Here is a 22,949-nt window from a genome sequence, read left to right as displayed (position 1 = left end):
CATGACTTCAGGAAATCATAATTCTGGAATCACTCAACAGTATATGATGTGTTAAAAACTTATTTATATTGTTTAATAAATACTTTTAATAAGGTTTAACTCAGCCAATTATCTATTCTAATCAATTTCACATTTTAAGTATTTAAAAGGCAAACTAATTTGAAATGTTATAAATTTTATTCTCTCTGAAAACTGCTTAAATGCATAATGTATTTAATGATTTAAAATTTAAAAATCAATAACTATTGGGACTAGAAAAGATCTAAGAATGGAAAGCTACATTTTATCCTTGAACTTATCATCCTAAAGTTATTTTTAAACAAATTTTTTAATGTGTTTTTTTTTTTTCTGTTGGGATTATCACTATTCTTCCTCTTTTCCTCCTATGTCCTCTCCCACCAAAGGGAAAAGCAGCAAACAATTTAAAAAAGTAGAAAACACTCAAGCACCAATGAAATGAGATCTGACACCATTTTAGTATCACAGTTTGCTGAAAATATCAATAAAAGTTATTAATGTAATAAAGATGATTTCAATTTTTAAAATGTCTACTAGTCGATTATTTAATAGTATCTTTATCTCCAGAGAAAAAAATTTAAACACAAAGCTGCCCATTTCCTCAATAATTTTTTCCTGATTATCTTGTGAAAAGTTTAAAGAAATATTTAATCAAATGAGTAAACATTTATTAAATAAAGTAATCTTCTTAAAACCTAATGGTATGAAATATTTAACTTTATATAATCAAAAACCTCTTAAAATACCTAATAAGGTAATTTAATTAATCCCTCAGGATATGAAGTATATTAAATATCGTTAAACCTTGATGATATAATTTTACCTAGGAGTCAAAATTACCACATTACTCGGTTTGTGATAAATTATGTCTTCTAGGAGTAGGTCAAAAACTCAGAAACTGTAACTTAAAATCTTTAAGAAATCTTTAAACCTCAAAGTAATCAAGTTCTAACACATACATTGACTAATGCAAGGAGATAAGACAGAAAACATGAACTTCCATGCAACTGTGATAGCCTACATCTTGTATAGTAACACAAAAGTAGCAACAAAGACATTAACAATTGCAGTTCAAGCTGGGAGTGACTGTTCTGTTTCAATTCAATGACACCACTAATGGCTTCTTAGCAGCTCCATGAAATCAACCAGCTGTCAAGTTGATGCATCAGAAGGAACAGTTATGCACTCCCATAAGAAAAAGCAACACATCAGGATGTTTGGCAAAACATCTGCTCCTTTACACTGCAGTTCTATAATAAACATGCAAACAAAGAAATAGGAGAAAGGGCAACAGAATTAAAATTCCAAGGTTTCCATTACAGTCTTATACGCATTTTAAATAGCTTATAAAAATAAAAACAAATTCCTGCCAAGTTGAATACTTTGTTATTCTAAATCTTTTGAAAATGCTAAATATAATTACTCGGATTCTTCTAGAAAGGCAAAACTACATAAAAAAATCTTTACATTTTTAAAATTGAGAGTATATTCACAAAGTAAAATCATTATCAAGTTATGTACAAAATTCAAAAATACTAAAATGTATCCTTCCTTCATTTAATAACTATTTAGTAAATTATGTCAACAGTATTTTAATAAATGCATTTCCAAGACTGAATAGTCTAAAAATATTTTTCAGTAGTGCTTGAAAGGGTACACGCTGCTATCCTTAAGCATTAGTTTAACATACGAGAACAGTAAATACACTCCTCTCTGGATTTTAAAATATGTACCTACTCCTACTTCTCTCCAAACCATTATATGCATACAATAATATTAAGTTCTCATAAATAACTTCCTATTTTTAAAACATACAATTTGATTTTCAAAAAAAGGAAACTTATCACAGATTTAAAATTTTACATCCATCCACTCTTTTCAAACATTTGTAAAATCTTACTTTTTTCTATCTTAAACTTATTAGGTGCCTAAATGTTGCCCAAATTATTGATTATGCAGTACACTGACAATACACGCAGTGTTTACAATAAGTGTGAGACATCAAATGTACTTAACTACCATTTTCTTAAACTGCTTATCCTCTGTGCTTGCCATTTATAATCTGCCAAATCTTCTAGTCCTTTGTTGCATGTATAATTTAAAACCATCTGTTCTATGTGCTTTCAACTATTTAAACATTTTTCACCTACCTACAATTCACATAAATGGCAGACATTCAATTCAGTCAAGCTTTCTATATAGCATTTTACATAAAGTAAATTCCTAGATAAATAGGATAGCAGATAACACCAAAGACTGCTACAGAGATAAAAAAACATACCACATACAACATGTTTTACGTGTTAGATCAACCTTTTCAATATATTCAGAATTGTTTCCATTAGCTTTTTTTTTTTTTTTTGAGTTAATTGTAGTCAATGTTTTTCCCTAACCCAGAAGACAAAGAGAATGCAAATTAAATACAGACAGTTTCATGTCCTTGTTAGAAGTAAATATGCTGACTGCAGATGACTACAGGAGACAGAATTCCACTCTCCTATTCAATTTACAGTGCCTTATTTATATACCAGTCAGTGTATCATTAAGTTTGATCATGTGACCAACTGAACTTTTGTGAGGTGAAAAACTATTTTAGACAAGCAAATTTAAACACTAGTTTTTGTTGTTTATCTTTTCATAATGGCTGACAGAGCTTATAGCTTGAAATTATAAAATATTTTTAAAAATCAATTCTGCCTTTTAAAAACTAACCTCATGTTTGCCAATCGCTTAACTTAAATTTCAAAAGTATACAGTATATCCAAGTTTTTTCAACATTTATTTTCAAAATGTAAACAAATATGTATAAAATAGAACAATTACAAAAGAGGATCTAGGTAATCTAAAATAAGTATACGTAAATATGAACCAAGCTGATTAAAGAAAAATCCACAGCAGAGATTCAAGTACATAATAAAGGGAATACGCTGACTAAAAATAACATTTGGAACCTTTAAGGAATAAAACACATAAACAAAAGCTACGTGAATACTAAATGACACTATAAAAGTTTATACATTTTTTTGCACATAATTTTCCACCTGTTACCAAACCATAAAAATGTATATACGTTTAAGGTTCATTTTGAGAGCAGAACACAAAAATTAACACCACAACTTATCGTTAACCAGTTAAGTTAGAAAGTCCTTTAAAACAGGGGGAAAATTAAGTGAAAAAATTACTCTTGGGACAATTTCTCGATAAAGTTTACATGACGTCACTGGGCCCCCTGAACATTCCCTAAAGTTTGTGTCTTATCCAGATACACTTTTTGCCTAAGGCTTCCTTCCCTTCTTCAAAAATAAAAAAAAAGAGCGCGACTTGGGAATAAAAATTGCCCAAGATGGCGAAACGCTTGTTGTTTAGAGGGCAGAGGGAAAAAATGGAGGATATTGTAATATACACAAAGGGATAAATTTCAACAACTCGGCCAAGGACTGCAGCTGCTTCTCCCTTTATAAGGAAGCAACACACAAAAGATAAATACATAACGAGAGAAAAGAAGAGAAAAATCTCTCAAACAGGAGAGCCAGCTCTGACTCTCCAAACACTTCTTCCTTCCTTTCCCAAGTCCCAATTCTAGGGTTCGTGGAACTACTTTAACCGGAGGGGAGCCGCGAAAGGGAAAGGGGGGAGGGTGAGCGAAAAGAGGATTAGGCGAGCGAAGAAGAGTTGAGAGCTGGCGGTTGTTCCCGCGGAAGAACTGCTAGGAGACAGACATTACTGTAGGAACAACTATGCTTCTCTAACCCTCTGTGTACTGACATATAGCTCTTCCCAGGTATTTTTCCCAATCCCACCTGCCCCCATTCCCACCGGCACCCCCAGGCTCATTTTCTGAAAACTCTGGAGCTGCAAGCCCTACGGGAAAAGAGCGAAAGAGGCCCGAATTGGGGGGTGGGGGTGGCAGGCGCAGCTAATCAGTCCTGGTGGAAAGAGGGGGCGGAGGCAAAAATGGGCAGCAGTAGGCGGACTGTTGCGGGGTGGGGGGTTGGGGGGTAATCCTGAAACTACCCCGCTGAGAAAGGGGGGAGCCGCGGATATTCCCGGGTAGGAACAGCGATCTTGACAGTGCCAGAGATTGTTTTTTTAAGAAGCAAAACTGTTGGCAGCGACCTGAGCGCTGGAAGCCGAAGGAAGGAAGGAGACGCGCAGCCGGCGGCCGAGCGGGGCGGCCGGCACAAAGGCGGCACCGTCTGCCCACAGCGAGGCGGCGCGGCCCGCGGCCCTACTGGACCGAAGTCCCGCACCGGCAGCTAGGAATAAAGTTTACATTCTCCAGAGACCGCACCCCCCACCTCCCACCCAGGGCCGCGCATCTCTGCGTCTTGCTCCCCCAAACTCCACTCGGGACCCCGAGCACCACCCCAGCCTTGCAGCCAGCACAACAAAGAGACACACCGACCAGCGAGGGAAAACAGCCGCGGCAGGGCGAGCAGGGCGGGCAGGGCGAGCGCCTGGAGATAGCAACTCCGGAGTCTTCCCCGTCGCAGGAGTGTAGTTTCTCCTTTTCTGTTTGAAACCGGCTTTATAACATTTGGAATTTTCATCTTCACCCGCACCCCTCACACCCGAGGATTTGTAACTCACCTTTACTTTCGAACTGAGAGTTGCGGTGGATGGGATTTTTGCCTTCCCCAGATGGTTGAAGGTTACGATTATTATTATTATTTTTTGAAACCCCAGCACCTTCTTATTCCTATTATTTTTTTCAAGAAAAGTATAGAGTTGGAGTGGAGGTGAGATTTGTGATCGGGAAAGCTCTCGGAATCCCTCCTTCTCCGTCTTCCGCCTCTCGCTCTCTGATTAGTTCCTATCCAGCAGCAGATTGAAGCAGGAGATGATTCTTCTCAAGGTTTGTTCAGCAGCTTCACTTCTAGGCGAAGGCTTCATGAACCAAGTGACGTCAACCAACAAGGCTTCTCTCTCTCTCCTCTCTCCTCTCTCTAACAATGAAAGTTGCTGTTAACAAGGGAAAAAGAGAGAGAATTGTTTATACCATTTCAGTTCCAATAATAAATGACCTTTCAGCTCCTAAAGGAGCCAAGGGAGGGAGGGGGGGGTTGCTTCTTCCTCCCAAGAATACTGTAGCTTTGAGTTTGCACCCTTCCTTGTCCCAGGAAAAAGTTAAGAAACTTAAATGTTTTGTTTTGCTTTTAAAAGTGGAGAGGACAGAAAATAGGATCAAAGACGTAATTTTTCAAAAACGTACACATAAGAATAGGGAACATAGATTAACCAATTCCACATAAACTTTTTTGTCCGTAAACTCAGAATTCAGCTGAAGTCTACAAGCCAACTAAATTAATATGCCAAGAATTCATGGATGCTTGGAAGTCAAAATAAAATAAAAAGCAGGACGCAAGATGGTCCCGGAATTAAACGCTACTGCCCTAACACGGGCAAGTTAAGCGGGCTGTAATTTTATGCACGGAGTTAAAGTTTAAGTACAACATGTTAAAAATAGTAAACCGTTTTAAAGTTATAAATTAAATTTAAAAGGTAACCTCAACAGCAGTTTTCTCCCCGCAATTTCTGAGGTTAAAAAAAGAGAGGGAGGTTAGCTAATTTTAAGAGCTGAATACTTTTTAAAATACCAATTTAAGACTGGTAGCCCCTTGCTCCATCTTTAAACTAAACACAAAGTATGCTATTTGTCTATCCCCAGAATCTTTTCCAACTTTGTTTTTAACTCTGTTACCCCTCTCCATTTCAACATCCTGAAGCCAGTAAAGTTAAACTGAAGGTAAAGTACACCACATTCCATCCTCTCAAACACACCCCATATTTTCCTAAAAAAATGATTTTTAAGAGTCTTTACCTTGGTTAACACCCAAAAAGACACATAATTTTTAAAAATTTTCATTGAGGTACAGTTCCCCTGCTCCCCACAACACATTAAAGTCTCAAAGTTCATATAATTAAAAACTGCATAATTTTTCAGGATGAAGAGCAAGAGAAAGGCAAACTTTAGAAAAAATAGTTCCACCATATATGTATATTTTGTACATATAAATGTGGATAAATGTATCTTAAAAGACGCTATTGTTTTATGTTTCCTCTTCAGCCACTGGCTGTGATTTTAATTGTGCTGGAGGATCTTCATTAGTATTAACACATGGGGAGATTTCACAAAGCTGCTTCATTAGGAAAAAAAAAAAGAAAGCTTGGCAGACTAGGTCTTTTCGCATGCACTGAGAATGTCAGCCTTACCTCGGTCATTTGTAACATAATAAGTGCAAGTACAATGATTGCAAAGCAGGAGCACTGGGGGAAGGGCAGGAATACTGCCAGTCTAATAGGGATATCTGAAAAGAAGGCTGCTCATTACATAGTAAAATGTATGCTAAAAATTAGTGAAGATGATGTCTCAGGAGATTGATGCTAAATAAATTAATGTGCTGATATATTTTTAATTATTATTTTTGTAGTAGTTTATTTCATTCTCAGGATCACATTGAGCAGCAAAGCTGTGCTAGCACTTATTGATTTTTTTTCCCTGCCACATTCCCGGAATACAGATTTTAATCATTTCACTACACCACACTCAGTAATTTCATTAAAAACTGGAACCTTCCATCCCCAGAAAAGCATTTAATTTCAATGACATACAATTTCTCTCTTAGCAGAAAACTGTCTGTACAGTAAAAGCTGGCCTAAGGTTCAAATGCATAATTTAATCCTGAGTTTTCCATGCTCTGCATTCCTTTGAAGCTATAATTTGAGTAACTACCTAATAACTGTAATAAAGACAATAATTTCCTTTAATATATTATTAACTCATATTTAATTAACTCAGAGGCCAAGCTCTGTACATGTATGACTGGGTCAACAGTTCTGCCATCTCAAAATTTACTAATAATGTTCCAAAAGAAAAATACAGATTAAAATGTAAGTGTGAATGCTAACATTTAGATAATTCCATCCAATGTAACATTCAAAAAAGTTCATGCAATTTACATAATAGTGGTCACTCCTCACAGTATTTTAAAACATTTGGAAGTAAACAAGGCATTTCACTGATATTTCTTTATAAATATAATAATACTTCAATAATCCATTTCTGACATTTTGCCTAATCACTAGAATAACTGTTGAAAACATTCAAAAAATTTTTAAAGGATTACAAAGGGCTCGATTCAAGTTGTCTCAGTTTTCATAAAGAATTATTTTAAAACATTTTTCTTGAAATAAATGGCTCACTAGTGTAATTTGAATAACTAAGGATATATGTATATATATTACTTACATACTTTTAAAAATATGCTGCAAAGCATAGTTCAATTTTTCGTTCCAATATTTTGAAATAATTTAGGTTTAAAGATGGCACATTGGTTTTCCAAACAATAAGTTTCATAAGGATATTTAATTTACATTGCCTAGTTTTTAGAGAAGACACCTATGGGAAAAATACTTGACATAATATGTCATTTATTAATTTAAACTTTTGATATATCCTAAACAGAAAAGAATGGTACATATGTAATAAAAGTGATTAACATATAAAAACATATTAAAAATTTCTCATTCTCCTGGGTAATTTAAGCCACAATTCAAAAATTTTTTACAAGTATGTATATATAATTTCAGGTTGAAGCTACATACAACACAAAGTTGTATTTTAATTGGTTGAATGATGAAGTAACAAGAGTGTCATCAAAATGTTGGAATGAAGGATAAAAATGATAATGAAGAACCTGTTTTAGTGTCTTTAAAATATTTTTAAAATTTAATTATCATCAAGTGTTGTTTATATGGTTTGGAATATATTTTTGCAACATTCTCAAAAATGAAATGACGTTAAATACAAATCAAAAGTTGGTAAATTAAAAACAGATTGATATGTAAAATTCTTAACATGTTTTCCTATATTTCAATAAAAGCTTCAATTTTTATATTAAAATATATCTAAAATAATGTTATTTGGTAATTCAAATATATTAATTTTCAAATTTAATCAATACTTTTAAAACTGATTTTTTAAAATAAAGGTATACTACAAATTTAAAATTGAATTACTCCAATATTTGATACTACGAAGTTGTGCTTTATTTTTTAAGATGATTCCTTCCCTTTTTTCATGTAACCACATTTGATTGTCTCAGAGATTACAACATAGTCATACAGTGGGGCGGGGGGGGGCAGTGTGTGTGTGTGTGTAATAATTACCATAGTTATAAAATAATCTGGCTCCTATAGCACATAGTCTTCTACCTAAGATCATCATCTAAATTAGTATTCACCATGTGCCGAATTGTAAAACTAAATGATCAAACAGATCTTTACCAATGTGACTGATAATTATTTCTGAACTTCTATGTATGATATCTTCCTATCCCGTAGACTAATTATGCCACCACTATAGACTCAGTTGTTGCACTTTCTTTTTTAAAGCAGCATCTATTTTTAGGACCAAGACAGAACTTCATAGATAGATAGATAGGTAAAGATGGATAGATATCTAATTTACCACTATAGGTATTACACCTGGATCTTCAAATAGTAAGGAATTGCAATGTACAGAAAACAAAAAGCCCAAAGAATGAGGGATCTAAATAGTAGAATTAGCTGGCCACTGTAATGTCTTGTTTCTGTTTCAAAGGTACAGACTAATGAAGCTATATTTGTTTTCATTCACTGAACAAATATTTGATTGCTTGCTATATGCTATGCACTCTGCTAGCGGCTGGAAAAACATAAAAAGCTTGCATTCTGGTTGACGTTGAAAGTGTGAAATTCCTGGGAGATTAGAGATTCGCAGATATCACATTATAAAGATACAAATAATAAAGTTTTGTTAGAATGAAGAGGATGGGACAATTAATTCTATGAGTCTAAAAAAAGCTTTATCAAAGAGATGTCATTTAAACTGTATCTCAAATACTGAAGGCTAACCAGGAAAAGGGAGGAAGGGGTGGATTCTAAGTGAAAGAAACCATAAGTTTAAATACAAAGCACTGCTAGGTCTGGTCTCCATTTACTAGTGAAAAATTCAGTGTAACAGGAATATCCAGTGTGAAGTGTGGAATAACATGGATGATGGAGGGAAAGGAGGCTGGGACCTAAGAATGAAAGGCCTGATGTACCATGATGGTAAATGGTTGAATTTATCCTGAGAGACAGCGAAGATCCGCAAAGGAGTAACATGATCGACCTTGTTTTTAGTTAACAATAACTGTGTAGGTAGTGTAAATGATAGAATGTCATATGAAAAGACTGCTTAACAGTCCATGAAAAAGATGGTAAAAGACCATGGCATTGGAAGTTTAAAACCAGATATTTTTGAAGTAAAATGTGGATTTAGTGAAAATAGGGTAAAGGGAGAGGAAGAACTGAGGTAAGACAGGAGAGATTTATGTCTTAGGGAACTGAGAAGATGCTGAATTTGTTAAGTCAGGTCCAGAACACATAAAGGAAAACAAATCATAAGGTAATCTGGAATTAGAATTAGAATTTATGCTTTATAGGCCACTTTTTAATGGAATTATCAGAATCAACTGGAGAACTTTTTTGAAATGTATATACTCAGACCCAATATCCAGAGATGCACTAGGTCTGGAATGGGGGCCTACTTCCCTTTCTTAAAAACTCTGACAATGTTTCTGATAAAAAGTCTTGATTAAGAACACTGTTATAACCATAAACTGATTATAAAGAAAACAACAACAATGACAAAAAAAACATGAAAAAGAAGAGCACTGGGTGTGGTGGTAAGTGCCATGTCAGATATTAAAATATGCATAAGGCCTTTATAATTTAACAGTTGATATCAGCATGTGGGAAAAAAAAACAATAGAACACAATAGAAAATTGAGAAATGAATACAAGTGCTTATGGAAATTTAATAGATAAAAGCTATATTTCAAAGCAGTGAGGAAAGGATGGACTTTTTAATAAGTATTGTTTGGATAACTGGGTGGTCATAAGGAAGAAGATGACTTTGGATCTATTCCATGAATAAATTTCAAAAAGGTCAGATATTTAAATACAAAAATTTGAATCACACAAGTATTAGGAGAAATGATGGGTCAATTCCTGTATAATTTGGAGAGTAGGAAAAATATTTCTAGCAATGGTCAAAACTAGATGCAATAATGTGAAATGCTGGTAAACCTCAATGCATGAAAATAGAAAGCCTTTTTATGGCAAAAAAATATATAAAACATACTGTAAGCAAAGTATAAAGACAAAGTATGAGAAACTGAAAAACTATTTGTAACTTATATAAGAGACAATAACCCTATATATAGAGTATCTAAAACTGAATAAAAGATCAACACCCTGGTAGAAAAATGGCAAGAGATATGAACAGATATTTTACAGAAAAAGAAATGCAAATGCCTTTTAAATAGAAACATTCTCAATCCTGCTTAGAAGAGAAATGCAAATTAAGAATCACTGATATACTATTTCTCACTCAACAAATGGGCAAAAATCCAAAAATTTCACAACAGCCTGCTTAGTGAGGTACTTGTAGGGAAGAGTGACACTCTCAAATATTGCTTGTTGGAGCGAAATATGGAAAAACCCCAACAAGAGAGAATTTGACAGTATCTAGTAAAGTTACAGATGCATTTATTTTTCAACTAGCCAATCCCTAGAATCTGACCAAGATTAAAAAATATATAAAATAGGTATATAAGAAGTTATTAATTGAAGCATTATTTGTTAAAGCAAAAGTCTGGAAATAACCCAAACGTCCTTTATAAGAAAATGGTTGAATTAATTATGGTACATGTACACAGTGGAGTACTATGCAATTCTTTTTTAATGAAGAATGTATGTAGTATGAAATACTTCAGTCAAGCCTAGTATATATTGTTAAGTAAAAAATACAGCAGTAGTATGCTACCATTCATCTACCTACCTATTTGTCTAACTTTTTAAATCAAAGGAAAAGTCAAACTTTAAAATGGTTACCAATAGGGAGGAAGGGAACAAGGTACAAAAAATAAAAAAGTAGGAAGACTGCTCATAAAACTTATTTGCAGATGTGATTTTCGAACCATATAAAATCATTTTCATAATTACAAAATTAATGTAAAAAGCAATGCCATCAAATTGAAACCTAAATAAAATAAATGAACTTAATTGTATATTGAGTTGGTAGCATAACCATACAGAGAATATTCTAAGTGACATTAAGCATGATAATTTTTTATAAACCACACACAAATACAATAATTTAACAGTAAATCCTTCATAGGATATAAACTAAGAAAAAGAAATTTAAAGTAGCAACAATGAAACAGGACCTTAGATGGTAATCACTAACCAATTTTTTTTTTGGAATTTATTAATTGGTGGTTTTTGTAATATTGTTGCATGCATAGTCTGAGAAAATGTAAATGAATAAGGTGATGTTTTCTGAAATTAATTTTTGGTATGGGACAAAAATAAATAGATATAAAATCGATGAGTTACATAAAAGCCCTGTGATCTTGAATTTGAACTGAGTATAATAGAATTAATGTATATTTTACATTTAAAAATACATATTAGTTCAGCCCACTGTAAATGCCTAAAAACAGAGACCACTGCAGAAGCAACAAGCAGAATTCTGTGTACCCAAATTATGGTCTCTAAATACCATTTGCTCCTGTAAAGGATTCCATGAAGCAAAGGCTGAGTCCAGGTTTGGGATAGGAAATGTCAAAAATAAGCCTAGAATACCCTATCCTACCAGTAAGCCATTAATCAAAAATTATTGGTGTCATGTTAAAAAGACTTGAAAGTCAATTTGAAGAGACCAACTTGAAGAGGCTCCCACTGAACAAAGATCAATTACTACAGTGGACTGAAACATATTAAATATATCTTAATATATCAGTTTATAATGATACTTTAAAAAGAACCTCACTGTTCACTTTTGAAAAATACTAGGGAACCTACTCATTATTTTGAAAATTAGTAAATAAAGGAAACAAATTAAGAATTTATTCAACATTTCTAATCAAATGTACATTAGGGAACCTAACTTGAAATCGTATGTATGTATGATTATATGTAGTATATATACGTATACATGTGCATATACATACATACATACATATATATCTTCAGATTTCAACATTAGATTCAATTTTTTAAAAGAAGTTTAAAAATGTTATTGGTCTGTACTAATAGTTATTGTGACCAAGCATACAATACACCTGTGATTTTCAAGGCAGACAAAACAAAGAAGGAATGTGATACCATTCTCCTTATCTGGTAAGAAAAGTATCAACTCCTTAAAATGATCTTAAAACATTGGAATAACATATCCAAGTTTTTAAAGTAATTTTATAGTAAGTGGAAAGACATCATTTGTATGGTCTTTCCCATAACAATATTCCATTAAAACTAAGGGCATAATGATGAATATAATTTTTTGAATTAACTCAATTAAGAGATGGTTGCTCACCCAAGTCAGTCATATAAGGCTGTATAGCTTATGTACAGCACAATTCCAGGGGCAACAATGTGCTGAATTCAAGTCATACCAGCTCCTGACAGTCAAAAGTTAAATTTTCAGGAATTTTACAAGCTGGTTTTAACACAGTCATTAGCATAAATAAATATTTTCAAACTTAAAATAAATTATATTAAAAACAAATAGATATTCAAAACTCATCATGTATTTTATTATGCTTTAGGATCATCTATGAGCTAGAAGTTATTTATGCCATTTGTAGTATGGCAAAACACCCTAAAAACTAAAACAGTGGTGTTCTACTGCCCATATCTTCCCAACTCTGTGATCTGTGATGTCATGTCATAGCTTAAAATCGACCATGGTGGGAATGTTTACACCATGGAAAACGGCAAACTCTACGCATCATGGCATAACTAATACTTTGTTGATAGTCTAGACTTAAGTAATGGAAAAAAGTGTTAATGTAAATTAACGTGTTACACTGAAATAGCACAAAAAAAGAGGATAAAATAATCTTCCAATATCTAAAAACTATTAACAAGTTGCAAGAAGTCACATCAATGATGAAAAATGAAGTCATTTCATTTTCATATTACTAATTTACTTAAAAATACCGATGACCATTTATGTCAGAACTAAATTCTTCAACAATTATAGCAACTACAGGTTTGCTACGGATAGGGCTACAGACACAGAGTTTGGTAAAAATCAACTAAAACAGTCTATTAGAATCAATTAGCTATAGGGATTTTACAATACAGTATTATATATGTTATTTGTAATTTGTGTGTGTGTGTAGATATGTGCATATATATATGCATATATATATATACACACACATATATATACATGCACGTATACATTTTTATTCCCAGAAAGATTTACCACCATACCCCTGTTGGGGAGGTCCACAATCGCTAGCCCATGAGGAGTACACAGTTCAATTTAGAGAAGTTAACACCCCCAAATATCTGATTACTCTAATAGAGGTATTCAACGTAAAATGAGTGCGCATTAGAAGGAGTGATTATTTTTTCTGAGTGGGGATGGGGGAAAGAGAATGCATATTCTAATTTGTCCATATCGTAATGATTAGGGCTTTCTTTGCATTATAGTTTCTCCTGATATATCATTTTCAGCATTTAACTGTAATAATTTAACCCTGAAGGATAGTTTCAAGCTATTCAAAAAGGGTATTTCAAGCTGTTTGGGCAAGCCCTCTGAAATCAGAAAAATGGTCTTTTTAGGGTCATGAAATATTTTTATCTTATATCTGACTGCAAAAATTCATATGACTACTTTCCCTCTCGACAGACATTATGTTTCAAGTTGGAAAACCAGAGTTTGGTTAAATATACATTTAACCAAAATTCAATCAGAAGCACAATTTTCACTACTTTCTTTAAAAACTGAATCAATATCAGAGTTTATATCATTTACAAATTGTACTCTGGGAATAATAAATACCATGTGAGAAATAATATTCAAGTGTCAACTCTTTAACTAGCGTAGTGATGTTATTCCTTGTCCCATGGCTCGTACTTTGTCAACACTGACTCCAACACACCTTTTCCAGAAAAATTTTTGACTCACTAATAATCACAAACCATATCTTTAAAATCTCTTCCCCTTTAGCATGGATTTGCAGTGATTAAAAACAAAACAAGCTGTCACGCACTGCTACCTCATAAATTAACTATACATAGGTAAAAAGTTTATTAGTACTCTTCACCTAGAAGTTTTCATCCAACCGAAAAGCCAAGTATTTATTAGCATGCACATGTTAGAGTAACTGAGATTTCATATTATATATAGTTGATGTTATAATGTCCAAAGAATTATATTAAAGGAATTTGGCCAATAGTTGATTTTGACTTCTCACAAGACATAATTAATTCTTATTTTGCTGTTGGCCTAATAAACTTGGCAACTGGGTAGTTTTTTAACTGCTTTTGCTCTGAGGAGTACAATACTGAATTAATACTTCCTTAGCTTTAGTGCCTTCTCCACCTAAGACAAAAATACTAGAAGGCATTATATTGTGCTTATTCTGGGAAGCTTTTACTAGTTTACTAGACTAGTTTACCCAAAATTGTCATTAGGTTTTGTTTAAAAGAGTCAATGACTTTAAAATATCCTTACCCAAATTACTTTTTATAACTCCTCTCTCTCCCCCCATCTATAACCTTTCTTCCTCATTCTTCACTGAAGAGAGGCAATCCAAAAACAAGCAAAACAGATGACAAAAATCACCTGGAAACAATATAAGTTAGATCTTTAAAAATGGCAAAAATATATATATATTACAAACTGTGAGCTACCTAGTATACGAACAAGGGGAAACAATTCAGCTGCAGCTTTTATGGTAGCTTATATGTGCAGCTTTTGTTGAAGGCATTGGGTTCAGTTCTTTGAAATTTTCTTAAAAGGTTCACCCTAACTACACAAGGGAGGGAACATCTTATTTCCATAGAGAGATAACCCTTGGGAATTAGATCATTCCCTCAATTCAGGGTCCTGAAGCCTCTGCTTCTGCCAGGAAATCAACCCTAATTCTTCACTTTTTACCCTTTAGTCATCTCTTCCAGCAGCTACTTCCATTTTTGCATAGTAAGAAAAAGGACAGTGTAAGGAGGCTCTATACATCAATCCCTCTACTATTTACGTGTATTAATAATGAAAGTTACATGGTAAGATGTATAAATGTCAAATCACTGTTGTGCACCTAAAACTAATATAGTGTATGCTAACCATATTTTAATTGTAAATATTAAAAAAATAAATATGAAATGGTTGAGATCATCAAAAACTGATTGCAGAAAGACTAAGCCCTGTGGTGCTATAATAAATACTTAGAAGTTAGAGACATGAGGAAAAATCAGGAAAGTAAATTAAGAAGGACTGGCCAGTGAAATGAGTGCAAAAACATGTTCATAGTGATGAAATGCTTTAACCGCCATTAATAAGCTGAGTGAAAGAAACATTACAAATTGACAACTGAATTTGCAACACAGACATCTTAGCTGTTTTACTAAAGAGGTTAAAGACAGTTTTTAAAAATCATCTCTCGATTAATGAGTATGCCTTCATAAAGATATTTTTTTCTACAGGGGTTTGAGAAATATATATTTTCTGAGGCCTTCAAAATCTGATAGGGCAGCAGCAACGGCAGAGTATGCAAGGAGAGCAGCTCTCTGGACTCCAGTTGTAACATTTGCTGGACAAAGTGGTTTCTGTGAGGCAGAGTTGCCATCATGTTCTCTTTCAACATGTTTGACCACCCAATTCCCCGGGTCTTCCAGAACCGCTTCTCCATGCAGTACCACTGCTTCTCCATGTCCATGCTCGCAGGGCCTAATGACAGGTCAGATGTGGAGAAAGGCGGGAAGATAATTATGCCACCCTCAGCCCTCGATCAACTTAGCCGACTCAACAGAACCAACCCCATGCTGTTCAAACTGAACAAGAAGAACTCAGACAGCATGATGCATTGCGGTGTGCTGGAATTTGTGGCTGATGAGGGTATCTGCTACCTCCCACACTGGATGATGCAGAATTTGCTGTTGGAAGAAGGGGGACTGGTTCAGGTGGACAGTGTCAATCTTCAAGTGGTCACATACTCCAAATTTCAGCCTCAGAGCCCTGACTTCCTGGATATCACCAACCCCAAAGCAGTATTAGAAAATGCACTGAGAAACTTTGCCTGACCACTGGGGATATGATTGCCATCAACTACAATAAGATCTATGAACTGCAGGTGATGGAGACCAAGCCTGACAAGGCTGTGTCCATCACTGAGTGCGACATGAACGTGGAATTTGATGCTCCACTGGGCTACAAAGAACCTGAAAGACAAGTCCAGCATGAGGAGTCAACTGAAGGCAAAACTGACCACAGTGTTTATGCCGGAGAACTGGGCTTCCCTGCCTTCTCCAGCTCTGGGAACAGACTAGATGGAAAGAACAAAGGTGTAGAGCTGAGTGCCTCTCCAATCAAGCCTGGAGACATTAAAAGAAGAATTCCCAATTATGAATTTAAACTTTGTAAGATCACTTTCATCAGAAATTCATGTCCACTGGTCAAAAAGTTTGAAGACGATGAGGCTGGAGGCAGATTCATCACTTTCTCTAGAGAAGGACAGTCATTGAATAAAAAGGGAAGAAAGCCAAATTTGGATGATTGAAAAGTAAAATGATCAATTGCAAAAAAAAAAAAAAAAAATCTGACAATATTGTTCCTTTCATATATGAAAGAAAAGTAAGTTGAGCACAAAATTCTTAAATTAATCCTTTCCTTATAATTCTGTTTCTTCATAGTCTTATGGAATACAGTGTTGTAGAGAAAGCTGAGAACATCCAGAGTTTCGTTTTCTTATAGGTAACGTGATTCTTCTGCCCGAGTCCTTTTATTATAATTAAAAAATGGTGTCAGGTAGATTTAAGAATGCTTCCTTTTTCAGTTGACTATTATTATATGAGGCTAAATGTTTAATTGGAATTCTTAGATTTAAAAAAATCTTTTTTTTTTTTTTGCTCCTTTTCCAGTGGTTTATTTTACAGCATACCTAAGTTGGATATGTTTCAAATAATCATTTGCATATTTTCTTCTTTTTTTCTGCTTACAGAGCAAATTAAAGATCACATCATTGATTTGTCTGCATGGTCTTTTAAGTACATAATACTCTAATATAGACTTAAATTCTATCAGTGAATTTTTAATTTCCTTAAAATCTTTCCTTATATCATTCAAAACTCCCTTTTTATCTAAATTGAGATTTTTCTATTCTACTTTGAATTTTCTGCTCAACTTTTATCAAGATCATATTCACTCTCTTAACCCTATGGCAGAATAGAAAATGTTTACAAAATTTTCTTCTAGCTAATTTTAGTATTTAATTCTTTCTTTGACTTAGGGGATAATATTTATTTTTTCTTCTGTAACATGGTTTTCATAAATTGCTTAATAACTATTTTGTTTTCTTTCACCTTTATGAGGTGTACCAATTTAGTATTTGCCATAGGCTATTTTATGGACTTCCTTTGTGCACATTTAACTGACCTACAGCTTCAAAGATCATAGCTGGAGGGCGGGTTGATATATATACTATACTTACATGTTTATATATAAGTATGTGAGTGTATGTAGCTTGATATTCAATTCTCAGTATCAAACGGGTCTTCATCTAGTGGGTAGAATCTTCTAGGAATCAGGTGACTTCACCAAAAATCAATTTATTAAGAGCTAATACTCTATTTACTGAATGACTGATTTGCTAAATAACTCATTAATGAGTAGCAACAGTTAAAAGCTTTTTAACTATATTCTACATATAGAAAAATATAATGAAACTTCAGAAAACAAAATCTTTGTTTCATATGGAAGAAGATTTTACATATTTTTAAATTTAAAAAAAAAATTTGTTTTGGAATTGTTTGGGATAATTCTGATTTTTCGAACATTTGGAATTTAATTCAATAAATTTTTTTAGTTTAATTTATATTTATTATCCCAACTTCTTTTTGTCGCCTTTGAATACAATTAATTCAAAATCAGAATTTTAAATTATTACTAGTTTATGTTTGGCAGTTTTAATTGCATAGTAATATGTGACTATAAAAATGAGTGTGCAACCTGAAACATACAAAACTTTCTTAGTAAAAAATGAAAAGTTATGAATGTTCTATAACCTTTACAAATTTTTGCTAAAACACAGAAAACTCTTACTGTTGACTATAAATTTATAGGGAAATGAAAAAATTAAAACTAATATTTATTACAATGCAATTTAAAAAATTAAAAACATTAAGATAAAAGTATTTTCTTATTTCCTTGTAAGAAAAACTACTGAGTAGTTTGAACAGTACTCACCTTCTCCTCCTCTTATAAATGAAGGTAAGGCGTAAGCACCCTTTCTATGCCTTGAATGAATTTCACATTTTAAGACTGAATCAATTTTCAACACTTTACCTAGACATTTTTTACTAGATAACTTTCTATGGGACATCTTAATCCTTTTTATTACAAACCTTCCCTCATTTATGTTGATAACTTCATCTTCACTAAATTCCTGACTTAATATCTAGAGACTTTTCAAATGACAGCAATGTCAACATTTTCATGGTCAGGTTTTTCATCTACAATTCCATCTAAAACTTCGTAGGAGATGGCCTTGATCTCTGGGCCTTTAGTGAGAGTGCAGCCCTGATGATCTCTGAATCTCCTTCAGGGTCATTCTTCATTTTTCTTTAAGAATAGCATATATTTGCAGCTTATTGGTCTATGATCTTGTCCTACAGAATCCAAGAAATCCTATGGCCATTCTTCATTCCATCTTGCTTTCTCTGTGCCCTTTAATTCAAAATAATAAGGTCTCTTCTAATATAATCACATCTCTTATTCCTGGCTTCTGCTGAAATGGTTGATTAAATCCATGCATTGTACTCATGACCTCTTTATCAAGTGGCTGTTCGGCCACACCCTTAGTGTTTCCTTCAGAACAAATTTTATTTTTTGCAATATGGATAGGCTGAAATGTTTTCAAACTTCCAAGTTTTGATTCTTTTTTGCTTAACAATTCTATCTTCATCTCTCCCCTTTAATGCTTTGCTTAGAAATTTCCTCTGCTAAATATCCAATTTCATCACTCACCAGTTCTATCTTCCACAAACCCAGAACAAAATTCAGCCAAGTTCTCTGCCACTTTTTAACAAGGATTGAACTTCCTCCACTTTCCAATAACCTTTCCTCGTTCCCATCTGAGACCTCACCAAAATGACCTTTAATGTCCATTTTCCTACCAACATTCTGTTCATGATTATTTATGTATTCTTTAAGAAGATAGAAGCTTTCTCTTCAGCTGTCTTGAGTCCTCACCAGAACGGCCTTTAACATCCATATCTTTAGTATGTACCTCAAAACTCTTTTAGTCTCTATATATTTCTCAGTTCTAAGGCTACTTCCACATTTGTAGATATTTGAAATAGTAGGCACTCCACTTGGTACCAAAATTCATTTTAGTCAGGGATTTCCAGAGAAAAAGAAGAAACAGGATATATATACAGAAAATGATTTATTATAAGACATTGACTCATGTAATTATGGAGGCTGAGAAGTCCCATGATCTGCAGTTGGCAAGCTGGAGATCCAGGAGAGCTGATGGTGTAGTTCCAGACTGAGGCCAAGGGCCTAAGAACCATGTTGTAAGTTTCAGTTCAAAGGCTGGAACAAGACTCCAGAAATGAAGAAGGCAGGAAAGAAATGTCCTAACTCATCAGTCTGGCAGCAGTAATTTCCTCTTACTCAATGGAGGGTCTGTCTTTTTGTTCTGTTCAGGCCTCAGATTTGATGAGGGCCATGCACATTAGGGAGGCAATCTGCTTTACTCAGTCTACTGACTCAAATGTTAATCTCGTCCTCAAACGCCCTCTCAGATATACCTAGAATAATGTTGAACCAAATATCTGGTCACTTCATGGCCCTGTCAAAGTGATACATAAAATTAACCATAACAGTCAGCCAATTATCTCTTCTTTTGATTATTCATTTTGGTAAAATGTCATGCGGGTTGATCTCTGAAAGGCAAAAATGTAACGTAACTACATGCTTTGCTCTTTGTACATGAACTGAATATCAGATATCCAGTGAAAAACAATCAATAGACTTTGAGAAAATATAATTGATCACTGATAATGATGTGCATCTATTATATAAACTTTGATGCTGAAGAGCTAGCTCCAAGTTTATTATTCATGCAGTTATTTACAATAAATGTTCCGTGGTAAATTACATTTGAACCGTATTTTTAGGGGTAGGTATAATTTAACTGAATACACTAATTTAATTTTGCACATATTGGAACTGTGCAAATGAGGATTTCTTGTAATTTGCACACAATAAATTGTACATATTTAAAGTTTATAATTAGATCATTTTTGTCCTGTTTATACAGTGAAATTCCAACATAATCAAGATTATAAACATATCCATTACCCTCAAAAGTTTCCTCATGCTCCTTTATAATACCTCCTTCTGACTCTTCCATATTACCCAACTCTATGATCCCAGGCAACCACTAATTTGCTTTTAATCACAATGGATTAGTTTGCATTTCCTAGAATGTTACATAAATGGAATCATGTAGTATATATTTTTTTCTGGCTTCTTCGATTCAGCGTAATTATCTTGGAATTTGTCAATTTTGCTGCATGTATAATTTTTCATTCCTTTTTATTACTAAGCTTATTCTATTGTACAGATACCAGACTTTACTTATCTATTCATCATTTAATTGACATTTGGATTATAGTAGCCATTTTTGGGCTATTAAAAATAATGTTACTATAAAACACTCATGTACAAAATTTTAGGTGGATATTACATATATATATTTTTTACTTATTTTGAGTATATATCAAGGAGTAGAATGGCTGGATCATATAGTAGGTATATATTTAATTTTTTAGAAACTGCTTAACTCTTTCTCCAAAGAGATTATACCATTTGACACTCCCACCAGCAATGAGTACGTGCTACAAATCTACGTTCTAGACAAAACTTGAGGTAGCCTATCTTTTTACTATCATTTTAACAGGTGTACAGTGGTATTCGATTGTGTATCAATTTGCATTTCCCTATAGCTAATGATGTTGCATATTTTTTCACATGTATATTTACCATCCTTATATCTTCTTTGGTGAAGTATTTGTTCAAATTGCCCATTTTTTAAAATTGGGTTGTAAGTTTCCTTCTTACTGAGTTTTGAGAGTTCTTTACACATTCTGGATACAAGCCAATCCATCAGATATGATTTGCAAATATTTTATCCTAGACTGCGTGCGGCTTGTCTTTTAATTCTCTTAAGAGTATATTTTGAACACCAGGGTTTATTTTTCATCTTGATGAGAAATGATTTCTCAAATTTTAGTTTTACAGATCCAGTTTTTAGAAAACTTTGTGAAAAAATTATGAAAATTTTCTCATTCTCTTATGCTTTCTTCTGTAAGTTCAGGTTTTTACTTTTAGGTCTATGATCCATTTTGAGTTAGTTTTTACATATCATGCAATGTATGGATTAAAATTTACTTTTGGCAGATAGATATCCAATTTTTCCATCTCATCTATTGAATAGACTACACTTTCTCTATTAAATTGACTTTGTAATCACTTGTCTTTCAGCTTTTATATGTCTAGAAAAGACTTCATTCTCATGTTTGAGAGATTTTTGCTGGGTATAAAATTCCAGGTTAACAGTTTTTTTTCTCTAAGTATTTTAAAGATGTCTGTCTATTTTCTTCTTGCTTACATTGTTTCTGATGATAAATCTGCTGAAATTGTTATATTTTTTGCTCTGAAGGTCATGCATCTTTTTTCCTGAAACTGCTTTCAGAACTTCCTTTATCACTGGTTTTGAACAATTTTATCATGACCTATTGTGATGCAGTTTTCTTTATGTTTCTTGGTTTTGAGTTTTGGGGACTACAGCTTTCAAAAATTACCAAAAAAAATCAGCCATTATTTCTTCAAAATTTTTTTCTATCATTTCTCTCTTTAAAGAAGACCGCTTACAAATATATTAGGCTACCTGCCTGAAGTCCTACAGCTCTACGTTTTCTTCTCATGATTCATTTTTAATAGTTTCTAAATGTGTCTTCACTGTCATTAATCTTTTTTTCTGCAACATATGATCTTCTATTAATCCCATCTACTATGACTTTCTTATCAAATATAGTTATCAATACTAGATTACTTTTAATCTTTTCTATATATTGCATTTAAAAATAATTTTTTTTAATTTTCATGTTCAATCTTCTAGCTTTGTTTTACATGTGAAATACACTTATAACTTTAAGTATTCTTATCTAATTTTACCATCTGTGTTAATTCTGAACCAGTTGCAATTAACTGATTTTTTTTTACTTATTATTGGTCATTTTTCTTGTTTTGTTGCATGTCCAACTTTCTATTGGGTATCAGAAATTATCAATTTTACTTTGTTAGGCGCTAAACATTTCTGTATTCCCATAAATATTATTGAGTTTTCTTCTGGGATGCAGTTAAGTTGCTTGGAAACAGTTTTATCCTTTCAGGTATTGCTTTTAAGATTTCTTAGACAGGAACACAGCAGCATTTATGTTTATTCTGTACTCCTAGACAGGATTAAGTAGAGTGTCCAATGCCCTATGAATTGTGGAAGATGGGAATAGGCACTATTCCTATCCCTGTGAGAACTCCAAACATTCTTCCCTCTTCTAACCCTTTTCAATGATTTTTACCTGGCCTCATAATTTCTTCATGTGATCAATATTCTGCTGAAAACTTTGGGAGAATCCTCTACAGATCTCTTGCAGTAACTCTCTCTACTTCAGTAATTCACCTTGTGAATTCTAGTTACCTTATTGTAATTCTGTTTAATTTTGTCAAGAATTGCCAAATTGTTTTTCCAGTTGCTGAACCACTTTATATTGTCACCAGAAATGTATGTATGTGAGGGTCCAGTTTCTTCACATTCTTACCAATG

At 33.4% G+C, this 22,949-nt stretch overlaps 2 protein-coding genes across 20 annotated transcripts in view; one reads left to right on the top strand and one right to left on the bottom strand.

Annotated features, from left to right (window-relative positions):
* Window positions 1–22,949, bottom strand: part of BAZ2B (bromodomain adjacent to zinc finger domain 2B) — a 281,281-nt gene that overhangs the window by 221,157 nt on the left and 37,175 nt on the right. For 18 of the 19 annotated variants that reach the window (XM_016152832.2, XM_016152831.2, XM_016152842.2 and 15 more), the window contains one exon: window positions 4,609–4,980. The gene's annotated coding sequence lies outside the window, so the exon portion shown is untranslated. Of the gene's footprint in view, window positions 1–4,608; window positions 4,981–5,230; window positions 5,348–22,949 lie in introns of those variants that run through there. The other variant, XM_016152835.2, reaches the window with a different exon arrangement.
* LOC118613579 (ubiquitin recognition factor in ER-associated degradation protein 1-like) lies at window positions 15,627–16,616 on the top strand. The gene is given in 2 exon segments (XM_036235848.1): window positions 15,627–16,129; window positions 16,132–16,616. Coding segments are annotated over 2 exon segments (927 nt in total). The 5' UTR covers window positions 15,627–15,687.

Source organism: Rousettus aegyptiacus, unplaced genomic scaffold (genome assembly GCF_014176215.1).
Source record: "Rousettus aegyptiacus isolate mRouAeg1 unplaced genomic scaffold, mRouAeg1.p scaffold_m13_p_2, whole genome shotgun sequence".
NCBI classification, from domain to species: domain Eukaryota; kingdom Metazoa; phylum Chordata; class Mammalia; order Chiroptera; family Pteropodidae; genus Rousettus; species Rousettus aegyptiacus.
Note: the sequence above shows the minus strand (reverse complement) of the source record. Positions and strands in the feature narration are given on the sequence as shown.